Source organism: Ailuropoda melanoleuca, chromosome 9 (assembly GCF_002007445.2).
Source record: "Ailuropoda melanoleuca isolate Jingjing chromosome 9, ASM200744v2, whole genome shotgun sequence".
NCBI classification, from domain to species: Eukaryota; Metazoa; Chordata; class Mammalia; order Carnivora; family Ursidae; genus Ailuropoda; species Ailuropoda melanoleuca.
Genome location: NC_048226.1, coordinates 485,063 through 502,765, shown reverse-complemented (window position 1 = coordinate 502,765; position 17,703 = coordinate 485,063). Strand labels below are relative to the sequence as shown.

The window sequence follows — 17,703 nt, the reverse complement described above, 5'->3', positions numbered from 1 at the left end:
CCCCCATCATCTAGTGTGTCGGCCAGCACATGATTACTCAACCTCAGCACACAGCTGCATTTGCAACGGAGCCCATCCACCCCCAGGGGGCTGACGGTGGCTCACAAACCCCTGGTTACTTGGCATTTTCACCAGCGACGGAAGAGCCGAAACACTTAAGGGGGAAAGTCGGGGTGGGGCCGTGCTCATTCGCAGTCCAGCCGGGGTCTTCAACACCCCTCCAGGCCCAACAGCCAGGGCAGGGTGGCAGGTCCCTGGCTTCGAGAGGCTCCTACTCAGCCCAGGGAGGGGTCATGCCACAAGGGACTGAACCCTATGGCAGGTGCTCTCCAGACCCCCAGGGAGTGGAGGCAGCGGCGACGCAAGGCGGTTGGACCGTGTGACTTATCAGTGCATAAACCAGAGACATGCATGACATTTGTCACGCCCAAAGCACTGTCTGTGGTCCCTGAGCGCTTCAGAAGAGGTAACTGAAGACATGTTGACAGAGGGCAGGCAGGGAAGGGAAAGAGGGTTCAGACCAGAAGGCTGAGACTCCAGGGGCCTGGCAGTCAGAACAACGGAGCATCACGGCACAGCATGAGCGAGGGCGGTGGGAGCACAAGAAGACCCCCTCTTCTCTCGCAGGGCCAGCCCCCAGGCAGAGGGAACAGCAGGAGTGGGTCTGTGCAAGGTCTGGGCCCCCCCATCTCACGGGGCCGGCCCCCAGGCAGAGGGAACGGCAGGAGCGGGTCTGTGCAGGGTCTGGGTCCGGAGAAGGCTGGACAGGGAGCCCATGTGGATGCAGGGGATTCAGGGCTCTCTCCTGCGAGGACCTGCCCGCCACGCGGTGTTCTCCGCAGTACTACGCAGTGGATATTTGGGGCATTTTCTAAGTCTGTCACTTGAGGGTAGAGATGTTTTTATTATAAAATAAACACGGAGCAGACTGCAAACCGGAGAATTTTGAACATAAAACTCAAGGCTTTAAGGAATGCTTCACTCCCAACTGAATGCAGAGCCCTTCAGAGCTTGTCCGTGGAGAAGTTTGGGGGAGCACCACCAGGCAGCAGGGACCCAGAGGGACGGCAAGTTCAGCTTTGCAGGTTATGGCCCTGGGGCACCCCATGTGGGTGGGAGGCCTCCAGAAAGGGTCCTCTGAGCTGGGCCTTGATGTACGCTGGGGTTTCAATAGGTAAGGATGGGGCTGGGGGGGGGGTGTCAGGAGGCACCAAGTGAGGGAGGAAGAGGAGGCAGGGAAGGCCAGGCAAGGCCTAGTGTGGGGGCACAGTGTGGGGGATGGAGCCCCTACTAAGGAGCCGCAGGGGATGGGGTGAGGCCCCTGAGACAGAGAGACAGTGTGTGACCGGGCACCTCCTCCTGGTTGCGTCCCGCGTGTAGGAGAGGCCTATGAGCCACTTCCTCTCCAAGAGTTAGAGCTGAGAGCACATCGGCTGCTCCGGTGGGTTTCGACATGGGGCTCTGAACTTGACCTCCAGGCCCACCGTGGCTCTCAGCTCTGCCATTTAGGGGCCCTGGAAGCCTGCACAATTTTCTCAGCCAGGCCTTGCCTCGTTTTTCTCACCTGGGAAATGAGGATGGGGAGGAAAGAAGCATCTAGAACAGGCCTGACTCAAGCACTCAGGACATGTTAGCTGCTAGCATTTTCATTATTCAGTTTTGAATGTGTCCTAATTTCCACTGTGGTTAATTTTTTGCATCATTTACAAGCTTTTTCTCCAACGTGTAGGATTTTGTTTTGTTGTTACTGGATTGTGATGGGAGGCTGGAGGTCTGCGTACCAGGAGTTCATTAGTTCTGTTTTAAGTTGTTCTGCGGCTGTTCATGGTCAATCTTTAAAAAGTTAATTCCCTGAACACTTAAAGGAATGTGTATTCTCTGTTAGCTGCGGGGTTTTACACTTACCCCTTTGATCGACCTTGTTAATTGTGTTGTTGAGATGTTCTGCACCTTGATTTTTAATCTGTTGAGCTCTCAGGTACTGAGAGGTGTGTTAAAGACCTACCACCATGATCATGGCTTTGTCCTTTGCTCTGATAATTCTACCGGTCTTTGCATTATATAATTTGAGACTCTTCCGTTTTGTGAATATAGGCTGAACGTTTCCAAGGATCTTGCTGGGAATCGTTACTTCGTATTGTCCTACTGGGAGCTGCTCTCCCCCTCACGATGCCTTCACGCCCTTGGACACCTTCCTCCGAGGTTAGCAACGCCTGCCATCCCTGTCCACTCAGGCTTGGGTTTCCCAGTCCCCATCCTTTTAACCTGCGGCCTGTTTGTGCCCTTGTGTTTAGGTGAGTCTGTGCAAATAGGATAGAGCTAGACTGTGGGGTTGATTTTCAAATGCAGTCTGACAATCTCCAGGCATAAACAGCGTGTGGGTGCGTGGGGGCATGTGTGCGTGTGTGTGCGCGTCCTCGTCCCCCGGCTGACGTGGGGCCTGACACAGGAAACGTTTGCTGGGTGTGAGCTGATCCCCACAAGGAGAATGAAAACACTAGCAGGTGGACTGCGAGGTCTCGCTTACAGGTGAGGGAGGACACATGACCCACTGGGCTTAGCCGGCCTGGGAAGCACCGCAGAGCCTCCATGCCCCACGGCCAGGCTGTACCCGTGTTTCCGCCTGTGTGCTGGTTCCCTGAGCCCAAACCTCCAGTGTGGCTCCTGGTTCGACCCTGTGGCTCAGTCCCACACGGCTAAGCTGCAGGGCCGCTGGGCCGCAAGGAGCTGGCAGGAAGGCGTGGGGGCTGTGGACGTCAGCCAGGAGGCCGGCACGCAGGACGTCTGTGTTAGCTCCCCAGCGCTGCCACCGCACAAACCAGCACAAGTGGGCGGCTCAGAACAGCGCTCTATTCACTCAGGTCTGGAGGCCACCAGTGTGGGACCAGGGTGCTGGCAGGCGCGCTCCCTGGGGAAGAGCCCTCCCTGCCGCCTCTAGCTTGCGGCGATGCCCGCAGTGCTTGGCTGATGTCCGACCTCTGTCCCCACCTTCGTGGCTCCTCTCCGCCATGTGCCTCTCTGTCTTCACAGGGCCTCCTTATGAGGACATCAGCCTTTGGATGTAGGACCAGGCCCAACTTTAACCCCATCAACCTGCAGGGACCCTGTTTCCAAATAAGGCTGCACCCCCAGGGTCTGGGGGTGCACTCTGCTGGCCTCCTTGGAGGCTCAGTCCTCCAAGCACGTGCTTTCAAGTAGGCTGTCAGCCTGGCGCCTTGCCCCACAGGGGTCGGCCGCCTCCTCCTCCTCCTGGCTCCCAGGCCCAGACCTCCTGTTCTGCTGGCTCCTTTCCTCCAGCACCTGGGGGGAAGCCACCCCCCTCCCTCACCGTCCTTGCGGCTTCCCGTGCTCACCCACCACAGCTGGTTGGCAAGAGCTGTCAACATGGGCAGCCTGTCATTTCTCACCTCCCATCTTCTCCTCCATAATCTGGCTTTCCCCATCTGGCACTTCCCAGGAGGTGGGGATTCAGCCAGGGCAGCCCCACTGGGATCCATGCTCAGACCCAGTTTTCAGGGTCTGGAAGTCCCTGCGTTTGTTGGAGGCCATCCGCCCTCGGCAACCTCCAGGTCTGAAGGGCCTCCGGCTCCTCTTAGAAGAAAGCAACTGTGGAAGGAGCGGGCCCTTAGCCATCCCACATTCCCATCACCTGGCAGGTGGGCCAGACGGGCGCCCCTTCCCTACCGCAGCCTGAGGTGGCTCCTCCGTGCTGTGCCGTGGGCCTGGTGCGTCTGGTTCCCGACGGCGCTGATGGAGAGGCCTGGCCCTCATCTCTCAGGCAGGCCCGATGCACTGCAGGGGTGCCGGATGCGCAGGGAGGCAGGAGCCAAAACAGGCAGGGCGAGGGCTCGGGCACGTACACAGAGACCCCCCGAGGCTTCCCGGGGGGAGCGGGCGGGCATTGAGGCAAGGTCTGGATGTCTTCTGCTGGGGTCCCAGCACCTGGAGGCGACGGGAGGGGCACCTGGACCGGAATCCTCCCTCCTGAGCCGCAAAGACGAAGTGCCAGACCGCTGGGGCCGGGCGGCGGGGGGTTGGGCAGGGGACGCGCTGCCCTGTTGGGTGGGGGCTGGGGAGGGAGTCGGCAGCGGCTCCGGGCCAGCGGGCCAGCCACGCACGCGCAAGGTGCGCTTCCGGCCCCCCCGCTCTGCCGCCCCTGGCCCGGGGTGGGGGGACGGCTTCACACCTTCGTCCCCCTGGAGGGGCTTCCGGGGTCTGAGGGTCCCCTCGCGCCTCTGCCCCTCGGACCATCACCCCCGCCCGCCGCCCCCCAGCATCTGACGCCGGGTCAGCCCGGCCTCCGGAACACCTGCTCTCTCCGCGCCTGGCTCCTCGGACGGACGAAGCTCTCCCGACGGGCCCTCTCCGAGCGTGTCCTCCGCCCTCTCGGCGCTGCGCGGATGAGCCAAGGGCGGTTAAGGGTTTGGGCTTTGGTATCCGAGCTGCGGAAGTTCCTGCCGCGCCCGGTCGGGGCTGGGCGACCGCGGGCAATTCCCGAACCTCTCCCCAGACCGCGCGAGTCGCACGGTGCCCCTCGAAGCCCTCGGTCACTGCCCGCCCCCTGCTCCGCCCGCCCTGCCAGCTCTGGGGTTTCATGTTGCGCTCAGAAATCTCGTCCACGCCGCCCATCTGTGCGTGGATCTCCTCGTGTCCCTCTCGTGCACGCCTACGGAGGATGCGCTTCTCAGAGCGAGTGGGTACCGTGGCCCGCGCCGGCCTGCTCACCGTCCCTCCGCCGCAGGGGCCGGATCGGCTGTCCTTGGAGGCCGCACCCAGGGCAGTTCCCAGAGAAGCCTGGGAGAGCCGCTCAGAGCTGGGTCCACGCATCCTTCCGGTGCACAGCCCTCCTCGGGTGAGCACCGTGACGCTGCGATGACAAGCGCCCCTAAGAGCCGCCCTGGCCTCCATCAAGGAAACAATTCACAAGAACCAAGAGTCAGATGAACTGTGACGCTTTACAGGATCTCTGCTTTGTGGCAAGAAATGACCCTAGAAACAGTTTGCAGGTGAAGGGCACTTAGAAAAGAACACAGAGGGTGTACAATTAATCCCTGAATCACTGACCACCTCATTTTATGGAGGAAGAAACTGGAGCTCAGAGAGGCAACGTGACTTGCTCAGGGTCACACATTAAGGCAGACCAGTGGCTTCTGACCGGCGGGACTCCAAGCTGAATGTCTTTGCCTCCCACACCTTGGTTGGTGTCCACAATGTGGTATTTATGGACTGATTAGTGTAACTTTATTTTCTTTTACAGTTTATATTTATTTATTTGAGAGAAAGTGAGAGAGAGAGAGAGCATGAGCAGGGGGAGGGCCAGAGGGAGAGGGAGAGAAGCAGACTTCCCGCTGAGCAGGGGGCCCCATGCAGGACTTGATCCCAGGGGCCCGGGATCATGACCTGAGCCGAAGGAAGATGCTTCACTGACTGAGCCTAACAGGCACCCCTGATTAATGTAACTTTCTACAATATTCTTTAAACAGGACAATTTTAGAAGTGCCAACATAGGGGCACCTGGGTGGCTCAGTCAGTTGAGCGCCTGCCTTCAGCTCAAGTCATGATCCTGCGGTCCTGAGTTCGAGTCCCGCACTGGGCTCCCCACTCAGTGGGGAGTCTGCTTCTCTCTCTCTGCCATTCCACCCATTTGTACTCTCTCGGTCTCTCTGTGAAATAAATAAAATCTTTAAAAAAGTGACCACGTAAGAAGCTATTATTTCTGATTCAGAGTGCTTGTGTCTCCCAGACCACCCCATGGCCTCTCGGGAGAGCACCCTGTGTCGCACTGCTGGCTCCTAGGGCCTGGAAGGCAGGGGCCTGGACGGCAGGGAGACAGGTGGGAACTACGGCAGGGTTCCTTCTCTGTCCTGTTGCTCCCACAAAACACATTCCCCTGCACATGGGGGAGAGATGAGCTGCTTTTTAAATTAACACCATGAAAAAGTATCTTCTTTGTAAGTGGACAAGTACTCCAAGACACTAAGATTCTTCCAGACTGTGATGCTTTAAAGGAATAGCTATATTGCCCACACCATGAGCCACAGGGACTCTCACTCTGTCAGGCACTAGATCTGGGATGACACACACCTGCACACTCTCAGGATGACCCAAGGTCCTGCATGGACTCCTGGCCTGGACACCACGCAGGGGGAATGGGTTTTTTCTTGACATTTGAGCCTCAAGCCTTCCTCCATAAGGAGCACCGGGGATGAAATTTATGCACAAATGTTTGCAAGGATGTGAATATGGCCCTGAGCTCTGACCACCTCCTCTCGAGTGATACTCTGAGAAGGCTTTACCGTGGCCCTCCATCAGTATGAGACTCTACTGGTGTCTACCAGGGAAGGCATTTAAACCATGTGCCTTTTGACTTACCTTTCAGGGTGCATGTGGGGAGAAAGAGGAGAAGGTGCTTCCACGAAGGCTCCCCCCCACTGTCTAGGCTCACGGGATTGCAGAAATCACCTAGCAACTCCACACCCCCATGTGCTGCATCGTCTGTCTCCATCATTCTTTGTGAATGACCAGCATCTACTTGAATACCTCCAAGGACAGGGAGCTCACTACCTCATGATGCTAAGGTGCTCAAAAATGGGAAAGGTCTGTCCTAACTAGGGACCAAAATATGCTTCCCATGACTTCTCTCCCACAGGTGGCAGGTGCACCGTCTGTGGCCATCCAGGCCACTGCTGCACCCCTCCATCGCCCCTACTCCATTATGTACATCTCAGGCCTTCTGCTGCTCCTTGCAAACCTCTTCCATGCAACGGCTAGCACTGTCCAAGTCCAAGCGCACTGCTGAATCAATGATACTGATTAGTCGGAGAGGCCCAGGATCTGGAGAGGACGTGTCGCAGGCTGGCCTCCTGGATGAGAGCTCAGGAATCTCCAGCCATGGAGGGCTACCTTCCAGCCTTCTGTTTCTCCCCTGGAGGATTCCACAGATACCCGGGTGCCTGTCTTGTAGCTCCCTTACAAACACAAAGGCGACACCTAACATGGGAGTCAGGTTAAGTCCTTAGAGGGCGAGGCGTGGAGGGCACGGTGGGCAGACGCTGTGGCAGGACATCCAAGTTCTAGACCTGGAGGGGGCCCCAGCGTTCAGGTAGGACAGGAAACAGGCCGGGCAGAAAGGGACTCACCACTCTGGATTGCCCGGAAGGCTGGTGGGGAGCTCTCCGCTTAAGTAATCTCCACGGTCCTCCTGAGACCCGAGAACACCGGCCCTGACGCCGGACACTGCTTCTTGACGTCATTCCCCCCACCCCACCCCTCGCGGCAAGCGACCCACTCTGCCCCGTCGCTCCCTGTACTGACACGGAGGGAGCCGTCCTTACTGAGAGGGGCATTTCTCGGGGTTCAGGCCTTGCTGGCGGTGCGGCTGCTGAGGCCGCACGGCTCTCCTTAGCCCTGGCGGAATTCGGGGCGCCGCAGGCAGCATGGCAGCGGGCTGGGGGAGCTGTTGGAGTGTGCAGGGAACACGGAGCTGGCTTCGCGGCCAGCTTGGTCAGCACCCCAGAACGTGGGGGCTCCGGGCCGACAGCAGGGCCCGAGCTCCGGCCGCACACAGGCCGGGGCAGGGGCAGCAGCCGCCGCAGCGCAAAGGCGGCGGCGAACACCTGCGGACGGCGGAGGGCCGGCCAGCCGGCGTGAAGCGCGTTGGGTAGAGGCGTCCACCCACCCCCACGCCGGCCCGGCGGCGGGGAGCAGGCGGCAGCCCCCGAAAGACGCCGCCGGCGCGTGTGGAGGGCGTGTGGGCGTCCGCACCCCCTCCCGCGGCGCCCCGAAGGCCCAACTGCGGTCGCGCACCAAGCTCACGGTGTAGACGGGCAGCGTCCGCACCTTGCAGGGCGGTGGCCGCGAGGCTGAGGTGCGCGCTACCGGGATGGTGAAGGGGANTGCCCGCCCCCTCCGTCAGCTCCGCCCACTCTGGGGTCCGCGCCCCCTCCGCCTCCTCCGCCCGCTGCGCCCACTCCGGGGTTCGCTCCGCCCCCTCTGCCCCCTTTCTCTGCCGCTCCGCCCACTCTGGGGTCCGGGCTCCCTCCGCGGGCACCCCTCATCCCCATCCCCATTTTGGTCTGTTCACGTGCCCGGGATCTAGTTCCCAAGGCTGGCAGGGCTGTCGCGCCTGGAGTGGACACAGAGGCGACTAAGCTGGGGGCAGCCCGGGGAGGAGACGCCGACGAGTGACCCACGGCGGCGCCCTGCTGAGGGTACTCGGAGCTGGGGGGGGGGGGGGCCCAGCACCAGAGAAAGCCTGGAGGTCTTCCCAGAGGAGGCGGCTTTGCGCTGCTCACAATACTCCCTTGGCCTAACGCACTGCAGTGGCTCCCTCTCGCAGCTGGGATAAAATTAGATTTCCTGCTTTGGCCTACAAGGCCTCATGACAGAGACCCTCAACCGGGGCTTTAAAACAAAATCCATCAACGAATCCCGTACCCCAGAGGTCTGGGGTGGAATCTAAGGCTGGGATTTGTAAAGGTGCCCTGAGCAATTGCAGAGTGCACCAGCGTCGCCCTGCCCACCGCCCAGACCTCGTCTCCGACCTCTGCGACCCCGACTGGCTTTCCCGCAGGCGCACTGGGCTGACCTGCCTCAACTCTTCCCGTGGGGGCCTCCTCCTGAGCACTCAGGCCTGGACTCCAACGCCGCCCCTCAGAAGAGCCCTCCCTCAACTACCCCTTCTTCACCTCCCCAGGTATTGGTGCACGCTGTGTGTGCAGTCGGCACTCTGCAGAGCACTAGGGGTGCACCGAGTTTGGGGAGCGTGTCCTCTGCGGCAGTAGACGAGCTGGTACAGGGGAATGGGCAGCAAATACCGCAGGGAAGGAAGACAGACGGTGCGTAACTGAGCAGGAAGCTGCGGGAACGCGGGACGGGCTGAAGGACGAGGGCCCCCAGGGGAGGAGGAGACCACAGTGGGCTTTAAGGCTTTAAGTCACTTACCGGCCTGTGTGTCCTGGGGCTGACCCATTAACCTCGCCTATCTGTAAAGGAAGATGATGATAACCCTTTGCCAGGGTCATGCGGGGAATTAGCTCAGTGAACGGGGGAAAGGCCTTAGCTCTGGCTGCTTGGAGCCTTGCTGCTTTTCCCTTCCTCCTCCTTTTCCCCTCCCTGCCCTCCCTCCTCCTCCCTCCTCCTCCCTCCTCCTCCCTCCTCCTCCCTCCTCCTCCCTCCTCCTCCCTCCTCCTCCCTCCTCCTCCCTCCTCCTCCCTCCTCCTCCCTCCTCCTCCCTCCTCCTCCCTCCTCCTCCCTCCTCCTCCCTCCTCCTCCCTCCTCCTCCCTCCTCCTCCCTCCTCCTCCCTCCTCCTCCCTCCTCCTCCCTCCTCCTCCCTCCTCCTCCCTCCTCCTCCCTCCTCCTCCCTCCTCCTCCCTCCTCCTCCCTCCTCCTCCCTCCTCCTCCCTCCTCCTCCCTCCTCCTCCCTCCTCCTCCCTCCTCCTCCCTCCTCCTCCCTCCTCCTCCCTCCTCCTCCCTCCTCCTCCCTCCTCCTCCCTCCTCCTCCCTCCTCCTCCCTCCTCCTCCCTCCTCCTCCCTCCTCCTCCCTCCTCCTCCCTCCTCCTCCCTCCTCCTCCCTCCTCCTCCCTCCTCCTCCCTCCTCCTCCCTCCTCCTCCCTCCTCCTCCCTCCTCCTCCCTCCTCCTCCCTCCTCCTCCCTCCTCCTCCCTCCTCCTCCCTCCTCCTCCCTCCTCCTCCCTCCTCTCCCTCCTCCTCCCTCCTCCTCCTCCTTTTCCTCCTCCTCCTCCTCCTTCTTCCCCTTGTTCCCAGGTTCCTCTCTGTGGTGGACAATCCCCCACTGGCCCGAGCTCTTTCTTTCCTGCCTTCATCAGGAACACTGGCAGGGCATGCCTCCAGGAGCTGGGAGGTGGTCCCCAGAGGCCAGGTCTTCCCCACACGTCCTGTCCCCCATCAATCCCCATAGCCAGACCTGCTCCCAGGCCTCTGCCTCCCTTGCCCAGGAGGAGAATCAGCAACAAGGGGGACGCTCTGCCCAGTGACCAGAAAAGGGGAAGTTAACCCAATTACCCAGCTCTAGTCTGGGCCAGATCCTAGATGAACTAGTAATCTGATAGAAAGTTTGTAAACTTAGAGTATACTTTCAACCCTGAGGCCTGGGGATTTCTTCCCGTGGTGGGAGGTGTCCTATGTGTCAGGGGGCCTGGATTTTAGTCTCTGTGCTCTGGCCACTAACGTGCTGTGTGATTTGGGGCAAGTGACTTGCCCTCAGGTCTAGTTCTTGTTTCCTCCTCTGTAAAATGGTCTGTAAGACCCCGTGTAGTTCTCATAGTCGAAGGGTTCTCTGTGCACCCGTTGTCTTCTGGGCTTCCCTCCAGAGTGCCAAACCTTTGCTTGCCTCAGGGGTCTTTGCACTTGCCAGACCCTCTGCTTGGAATGCTTTCCCCAGTTTCGTCCAAGACTGGCTCCTTTTTACCCCACAGGTCTCAGATCAAATGTTGCCTCCTCCAAGAAGTCCTTCCTGACCACTCTGCCTATATCCCCAACCCCACCCCACCTCAAGTCTCCCTCTCATCATCCTAGGACTTAAAAAAAAAAAACCTTTGAAGTAAAATGTAATATCCCCACACATGCCCACGTGTCATAAGAGTACAGATGGTGGATTTTCACAGACCAAACACACTCATGTAACCAGCACCCACATCAAGAAGCAGAGCATGACACATGGCGGGGGGGGAGGCTTAGTGAGGGACCGTTGCGTGAAAGCCTGCGGGACATTGCCCATTCCGGGCCCAGCAATCAGGGCTGTTGTGGATGGAGATGGAGCTGGACCAGCATGAGTCCTACCCCAGGAGCTCAGGGGACATAGGGGGGCACAGAGAGGGAGGGGCTGAGTGGGGGACACACAGTGCTGGGGGCAGGGTTTGTGGGGCAGAGAGGGCCAAGCTCTGAGCTGGGCCCGCAGGACTCATTCCTGAGCACTGATGAGCACACCTTGTGGGGTGGGCCCTGGTTGTGAGGAGACCCCCTCTGGGCTGAGGACAGGCAGAGCTAGAGGGGCCAGTGGGGGTCGTGGGCTGGAAAGTGCATTCACCAGGATGGGGGTGTGTGTCCCAGAGAGGGCAGGAGGGTGGAGGGAGCCTGGAGAGGGAACACTGTCCCTCTCCTTAGCTGAGCACCTCCTGTGTCCAGGCCCAGGGCCAGGATTGTCACAAGAATCGGCTCCTCCAACCCTTAGGGCCCCCTGTGAGGTGAGGGGCAGGGCCTCATGTACACTGCAGGGAACTGGGGGGCCCCCCCCCCGTCTGCCCTGTGTTGCTCTGATGGCATCTCCAAGGACCTGCACGCGGGATCCATCCAAGAGGAAGCAGTCACGGGCGGGAGAGGGTGGCAGGTTGGGGACATTTAGTTTTCTTTTCTAAAAACAATCTCTTGGCTGTTGCTACGACAGTGGAAAAATAGCATTTCCACGGATCATTTTTCACCAGTGATGCAGCCAGTGTTTTTCCCTTCGGGATAATTCCCCCCCAGAGAGATTACAGGTGGCTGAGTCACTGGGCCTTGCTGTTCTGGGCTCCTGCCGTGCGGTCCCCGCCAAGGCCCCCCTCGCCGTCCCGGAGCGCTGTGCTAAGATCTCAGAGAGGATGTGCCCAGCGGTCTTGGACAGCCCCCAGGACTCGCAGGGTCTGGGAAGCAGGGGACAGCGGGCTGTGGAGCTGCCCCTTGGAGCTGCATCCCCTCCCCCCACGGAACGTGAAGTGCCGGTGTGTGTTGGGGAGGTCGGGGCGGGCTCGACAGCTCTCCAGCTTCCATGGAACACAATTTGCCTCTTTAAACCGTGAACATGTATTACTTGGATATATATGCAAATTAAACACCAAAAGACAAACACTTTTGCAAGTTTGACAGGTGCCAAGTCCTTCATGGAATGCCGGGACTGACACTCCTTTCCTCACCAGTGAGGATAAGCATCACCGTGTGTGTGTTCTCAGAACTCTGGGCGTGCTGCCAGGGAGGTGGGATAGTTGGAGCCTGGCCATGGGGCACACGCAGGTCCGCTGTGGGTCCTGCTCTGTCAGTTACCGGGTGACCTCATGCCAGTGATGTAAGCTCCGTTTTTCTCGCCTACGAATTGGATAGTACTGCTCACCTCTCAGGGCTGCTAGAGGGTTAACTAGAAAATTTCCTGTAAAGCATCCCGCCATGTACATGAGCCAACATTAGCTCAGGAATAAGAGGACTTGGATTCCACCAGGAGCCAGTGGCTATAAGCGGGGTGGTGGGACTGGGGGGGCTGCAGGGCCCAAGAAGGATACACAGGGGACCTGCCGTCCGCAGGCCCAGTGGCCAGGGCACCACGCAGCCAGAGCTCCAGGTGTCGGCCATCGGGGAGCCTCCTGGGCTGCACTCCGGTTCCAGGCAGTTCTCCACTGTGTTCCGGAAACGTTCGCCCACTTTTCAGAGAAGCAACACCCCCATCCCCTTGCACTCAGATTTAGGTTTATCTCTTTCATTATGTTTCATACCCTAACAACAGGATCGAGAGTCTAAGAACTGAACTCTAGGTCAGGAACCGTTTTCCTTGGAACTTCAAAGGCAGTGATCTGCTGACCTCCTGCTCATGGAGATACTGGAGAGAATTCCTACGCATTTCCCACCACGGTCTTTGTGACCGTTGCCTCTGCTCTGCAAGCCCCAGACGTGACTTTTCTCAAGTACCCAAGAACTGGCACACAGAGACGCCTGTGTAGATCTGTTTGCCTTTTCTCCATCGTGCCGGATGCCAGTAAACTCTTCCAATCTGGGAATCTACGTGCTCCGTCTGAGATGCATCCTCTTTGCTTGATGGTCATCTCTCTGTTCCCTCTGATCTTTCCAGCTCTCCTGGCTTTTGGATGTCGGATTTATGGAGCTTTAGAATACGGAGAAGTTTTGCTTTTGATGTAGGCACATCTATTAACTTTTTTCCCCTACAGATTTTGCTGTTGATTTCATTTTTAAAGTATTCTTCCCAACCCCCAAATTATATAACCAGCTCCATTTTTAATGTTGGCGAGAGCAATTTCATAATAAGGCTTGTGCTGTTTTCATTCAACTCAGCTCCACTGCAGGAAGCACACGTGCGTTTTCGTCGGGCGAATCAAGGAGAGAATTTATTGATTAAAGAAAGAAGAAGAAAAAACCCCCATGTAATCTATTTTATCCAGGCTTTTATTACCAGCAAATATTCTGTTTTTGTTTTTAAGATTTTATTATTAGGTAATCTTTACACCCAGCGTGGGGCTTGAACTCACGACCCCGAGATCCAGAGTCACGTGCTCCCCTGACTGAGCCAGCCGGGTGCCCCACGATTCTATTTTTTAGACGTTGAAACAAGTATTTTCTTTACAAAAGTTAATAAAATTCATGGGAACAGTGTTAAAGGATAAATCAGCAGAACGAGCTCCCAGGTCCTCAGTAAACGCAACAGAAAAACCCAAGAAGTTTTCAGATTATTTCCAGACGCAGCGATCTGCAACCCCTGTTGCTGAAGGGATGGCGGGGTCAGAGAGGGAGAGCCACGGAGGCGATGAGTGGGTGGAGTGCGAGGGGCTGCAAAAGACGTGGTGGGGCCGGCTTCCTGCAGACTCAGGCTGGGTGCGCAGCTCACGGGCAGGCGGCTTGGGTTCTCAGGCAGCGCTTTCCTCCCGCAGTCCTGGTGGGCGCCAGCCGGTGAGAGCAGGCTGGGCCCTCTGAGGGCTGCTGGGCTTGGGCTGAAGGCCAGCGCTGACTGCAGGGAACAGTGACGTCACCACCAGGGTCCCTCTGGACTCAGCCTAGCTCTTGGCACCCGGCACTTGGGAGGCGCTCCGGAACAGAAGCCTCGGAGCCTTCCTCGTGAAGGGGAAGGGGCCCGTGTCCCACGCTGACAGAAGCAGCTCCGGAAGGAGGAGCCTCATCACAAGGGCCCCTTTGATGACAGCAGCCCAAACGGGCCATCTGGGGAGACAGCATGTGCCGCGGCCAGGGACCCACATCTGGGGCCCTCGGCAGATGACGTGGGCCGTGCAGGGCCGTTCTCCACCTGTACGCCGAGGATAGCGGTGACCTGTACTTCGCCTTGGGAGCAGGACGACACCAGACATGGCAGGTAGGGCGTGGGGCAGCACCTGGGACTTGGTGCACATTCGGTGTCACACTTGGTGTCTGTCTAATTACTGTTGTCGCTGCCCAGGCGGCTGCTGGTGAGGCAGCGGCCGGCCGATGGCTCAGAACCCCGCAGTGGACAACCGCGGGGCTCCCGTGGTGTCATCCCTGTCCACCTGGGGCAGGCCACCCTCCCAAGGCCCGGGTAGTTGGCAGGGAAGGCGCCGTGCGTCAGAGACGGGGATGAATGGAGAGCAATGGCTAATCAGGCCCGTGGTGCCAGTCAGCATCCCCTTCCAGGGCAGGAGTCTCTTGGATTTCCCTGGCCGGCTCTTCCTCAGCCCGGTGCCTGTCCCACGGAGGGGGATTCCGATCTGCCCCCTACACTGGAATTTAGAATTACGTTTGCAAGTCTTGCAATTTACTGGGGTGGAAGGGACCCACCAAAAAAAGGGCCTTTAATTTGGCCATACCTACCTCTGTCACAGTTACAAAGGCACCTGCCTGGCCAGCAAGCCCGGACCTGGACCTGATCGCACAGACGGACTCACCCTCATGCACACAGGGTGGTCCCAGCGAGAGACTGTTGCTCAGAACACATCAGTGGGTAAAACATCGATTTCCCCGCCTCATGCAGTTCACGATCCTCAAGCAAGGATGTGGGGCCGTCTCCCAGCTACGCCGTGAAGTGAGAAAACCCAGCTACAGACAGAGCAGGTGTGTGCCGTCCCAAGTGTGCACACACATTTCCTTGGAGCATTCGTGAGAAACTGAGGCAGACATGGCCCCTAGGAAGGAGCACGAGGGGCCGGGGACAGCCCGTTTCGGGAGGAAGACTGACTTTTCACTATGTGTGAAGGTTGAATGTTTACCCTGTGCTTGCCTGACCCAAAAACACAAAGTAAAACGAAACACTAGAACATAAGGCCTTTAATTCGCCACACGTGCCTTCAAATGACTCGGTCCACTAGGCAGAGATTTTCACCCTGGGCTCTAGTGACGTTCGCGCTGGATAATCCCTCGCGTGGGGGCTGCCTGTGCACTGGGGCGAGGCTCGGCGGCATCCCTGGCCTCTACCCTCCCGATGCCCGCGGCACCTCCCCCTTGGCTGTGACAACCAAAAATGTCTCCAGACATTGCAAAATTCCACGGAGGTGAAATCACCCCTGGCTGAGAACGACGGCCCTAGAAAACACGTGAGATGGAGAGTGGGGGTCAGCGTGTCCGTTGGTGGGATACAACAGTGGAGGCCCAGAGCTTTTATTTAACTTTTAAAATCGTGCGCCTCATTTTATAATTGTTACCTATTCATTTATAATCTTAAACAGATAACGCTCTACTCCGCTCGCTACCTTTCGAACAACCTATCAGTATATACATGGATATATGGAAGCAGGATGTGTCTAGTTTCTTACTTAGTTTAATGGGTTTCTGGTCATGTTTTAGCTAACTTAACCCTCACTGGAGATGTTGGGCTACCTAGCGTGGGGGTCATGTAAAACAGGAAATAATCTGTCAAGGATTGGGAGGGGGACACTCTGAACAATTGCATCAAACATGCTGAAATATCATCTGTCTTGCTTTGCTCAAAATGTATTCTTCGCTCCCCAGGTTTGGAGTTGGCCTTATTTTTCTGTTTGGGTTATTACCCACGTCCCGGCCCAAGCCTCATCCTCCCTTTGTGTGCTGTGCTGTGCAGCCTGGTTTGTGAGGAGATGCGCAGAGGACTGAGGTCAGGACCTGGGACTGGAGCGGAAGCAGGTGGCACTGCTGTCAGCCTGTATGCAGAAAACACACACCCCAGGGCTGTCTTTCAGGGGGGCCTGGAATCCCTGTGGGCCTTGACAGCCGGCCACAGGAGCAAGGGTGGCAGGTCGCGGTGTTGGGAGGGAGGGCTGCGTGTCCCCTCACCGGATACTCTTAGTCTCTCAGCTGTACTGTGCTGGGGGCTGGGTCTTGAAGGCAAGTGCCTGACGTTGCATCGCACGGCGAGTGAGGTTCACAGACCCACCAACAGACCACAGCCATTCCGTGCGATCGGTGCCATGACGGGCGGGGCAGTGGGTGCTCTGGGAGCCCTGAGACGGGGAAGGGGAGACTGTCCCTGAGAGCTGACATGTTCAGCGTCTGCAAGGACAAATCTCGGGGGTACCAAGCCTATGCCCTTGTTTCGATGTCTGTCGCTGTGCCTGTGGCCTGCGGCCCTTTCCGGAGTGAGGGCTCTGGACGACAGACACCATGTTCACGTTGTTCACTGCATCTGTAGGGTGAGGGGGAGATGGGCCAGGAGATAAGGGTGCAGTGTAGGAGTGGGGTGGGGGCATTTCTAGAATGCTCAGGGCAGGTCAAGATGAGGACCGAGCAGGGTCCAGTGGCTCGTGCACCAAAATGGAGGCTGGAGGAGGGGTGGGTGTGGGAAACCAAAAGGAGGGGAGAGGTCCAGATACCCCCTGGAGAAGTGGGACTGTGAAGGGGAGCAGAGGGGCAGGGTGGGGGCTAGAGGGGCACCCAGTCCACGGAGGAGTATCAGTGTCTTTCAAAGGAAGGAGACCAGAATGCTTTTGGATGGAGGGTGAGCAGCTGTGGGGACCAAGGAGAGAGGGGTCCCCAGAGCATGGTCTCTGGGGACCAGGAGGGGAGGGTGGAAGCATTTGTCTCTGGACGCTGGAGGGTGGGGGGAGCTCATGGGCACCAGTCACAGATGCTTGGTGTGTGGGGTGAGGTGTGTGTGGCTGGGTGTGGTGGTGTGAATTGTCCCCGTCATTAGGGCTGGGGGGCATGGAAGGTGGTTGGGTGGGAGCCAGGAGGGGCTGGGGGGTGGGGAGAGGAAGGTGTCTCCTGACCAGAGGAAGGAAACACACAATGTGATGAGAGGGTTTGGGGGGGCTGGGAAAGTCTTGGGGTCAGGTCTGAAGGTCGGGCACCTGGTCCTTGGGTTTCAGACATGGGGCAGTTGGGGATGACACAGCCTAGGCTGTGGCCATGGGGACTGGTGGCAGAGGTGGGATGAAAGGTCCCTGGAAGTGAGGACGTCAGGGAACTGAGTGGCCACGAGCTCCCTGCGTCCCTGGAGGACAGTAGGGCTAAGGGTGCAGGAGCCGGGAGCGAGCTTCCAGGAAGGCGGGAAAGTGCATGGGAGATGGACCGCAAGGAGGTGTGCGGGCCTCAGAGGGCAGGGGCGGGAGGCTGACCACGGCAGAGCCCCGGAGCTCCAGGAGGTCCCTGGGCAGGGCGAGGGTGAGCGAAGGCAAGAGTGTCCTGGGAGCGGGATCCTGCGAGCACAGGTGGAAGTGTTGCGGCCACCGAGGACAGATGGCCGGGCCGACACCGCTTCAGCCCGCGCAGGACGGAGACTGGACACTAGGGCTGCGGGACCCGCCTCGCGTGCGAGCTGCCGCCCACCGGCCGGCCTCTCTCCCGAGCCGGCTTTGGAGCAGGGTCCACTTGGGGGCCCCGGGAGGCCTCCGGATCCTTTTTCCTAGGGGGCCCGGCCCGTTCGGGGAAGGCCAACATTCCAGAAATTCCGGCTTCTAGGGGGGCTTGGAGGGTCGCGGCCGGGAGGCCAGGCTCGGCTCCGCCGCCAGAGGGCGCCCGCGGCCGGGCGGGCGGTCGGGGCCGTCGGGG

General features: G+C 58.9%; 2 protein-coding genes across 10 annotated transcripts in view; both read left to right on the top strand.

The window, feature by feature from the left end:
* Positions 1-243: 243 nt before the first annotated feature.
* On the top strand, positions 244-6,103 carry LOC117803687 (translation initiation factor IF-2-like). Of its 9 annotated transcripts, none has more exons than XM_034667778.1 (3): positions 244-466; positions 2,095-2,202; positions 3,031-6,103. In XM_034667778.1, the coding sequence occupies exon 3, from the start codon at positions 3,918-3,920 to the stop codon at positions 4,854-4,856; it is 939 nt and encodes a 312-aa protein (XP_034523669.1). In that variant the 5' UTR covers positions 244-466; positions 2,095-2,202; positions 3,031-3,917; the 3' UTR covers positions 4,857-6,103. The 9 variants fall into 9 exon arrangements, with proteins under 9 accessions (XP_034523669.1, XP_034523667.1, XP_034523664.1 ...); XM_034667776.1 differs by lacking the exon at positions 244-466 and adding an exon at positions 480-673; XM_034667773.1 differs by lacking the exon at positions 244-466 and adding an exon at positions 480-1,085.
* An 11,115-nt stretch (positions 6,104-17,218) lies between these two features.
* The window catches only part of ADAMTS7 (ADAM metallopeptidase with thrombospondin type 1 motif 7), a 42,316-nt gene continuing 41,831 nt past the window's right edge, over positions 17,219-17,703 (top strand). Inside the window, exon 1 of the mRNA XM_034668877.1 lies at positions 17,219-17,233. Coding sequence (XP_034524768.1) covers positions 17,219-17,233 — 15 coding nt within the window. The remainder of the gene's footprint in view (positions 17,234-17,703) is intronic.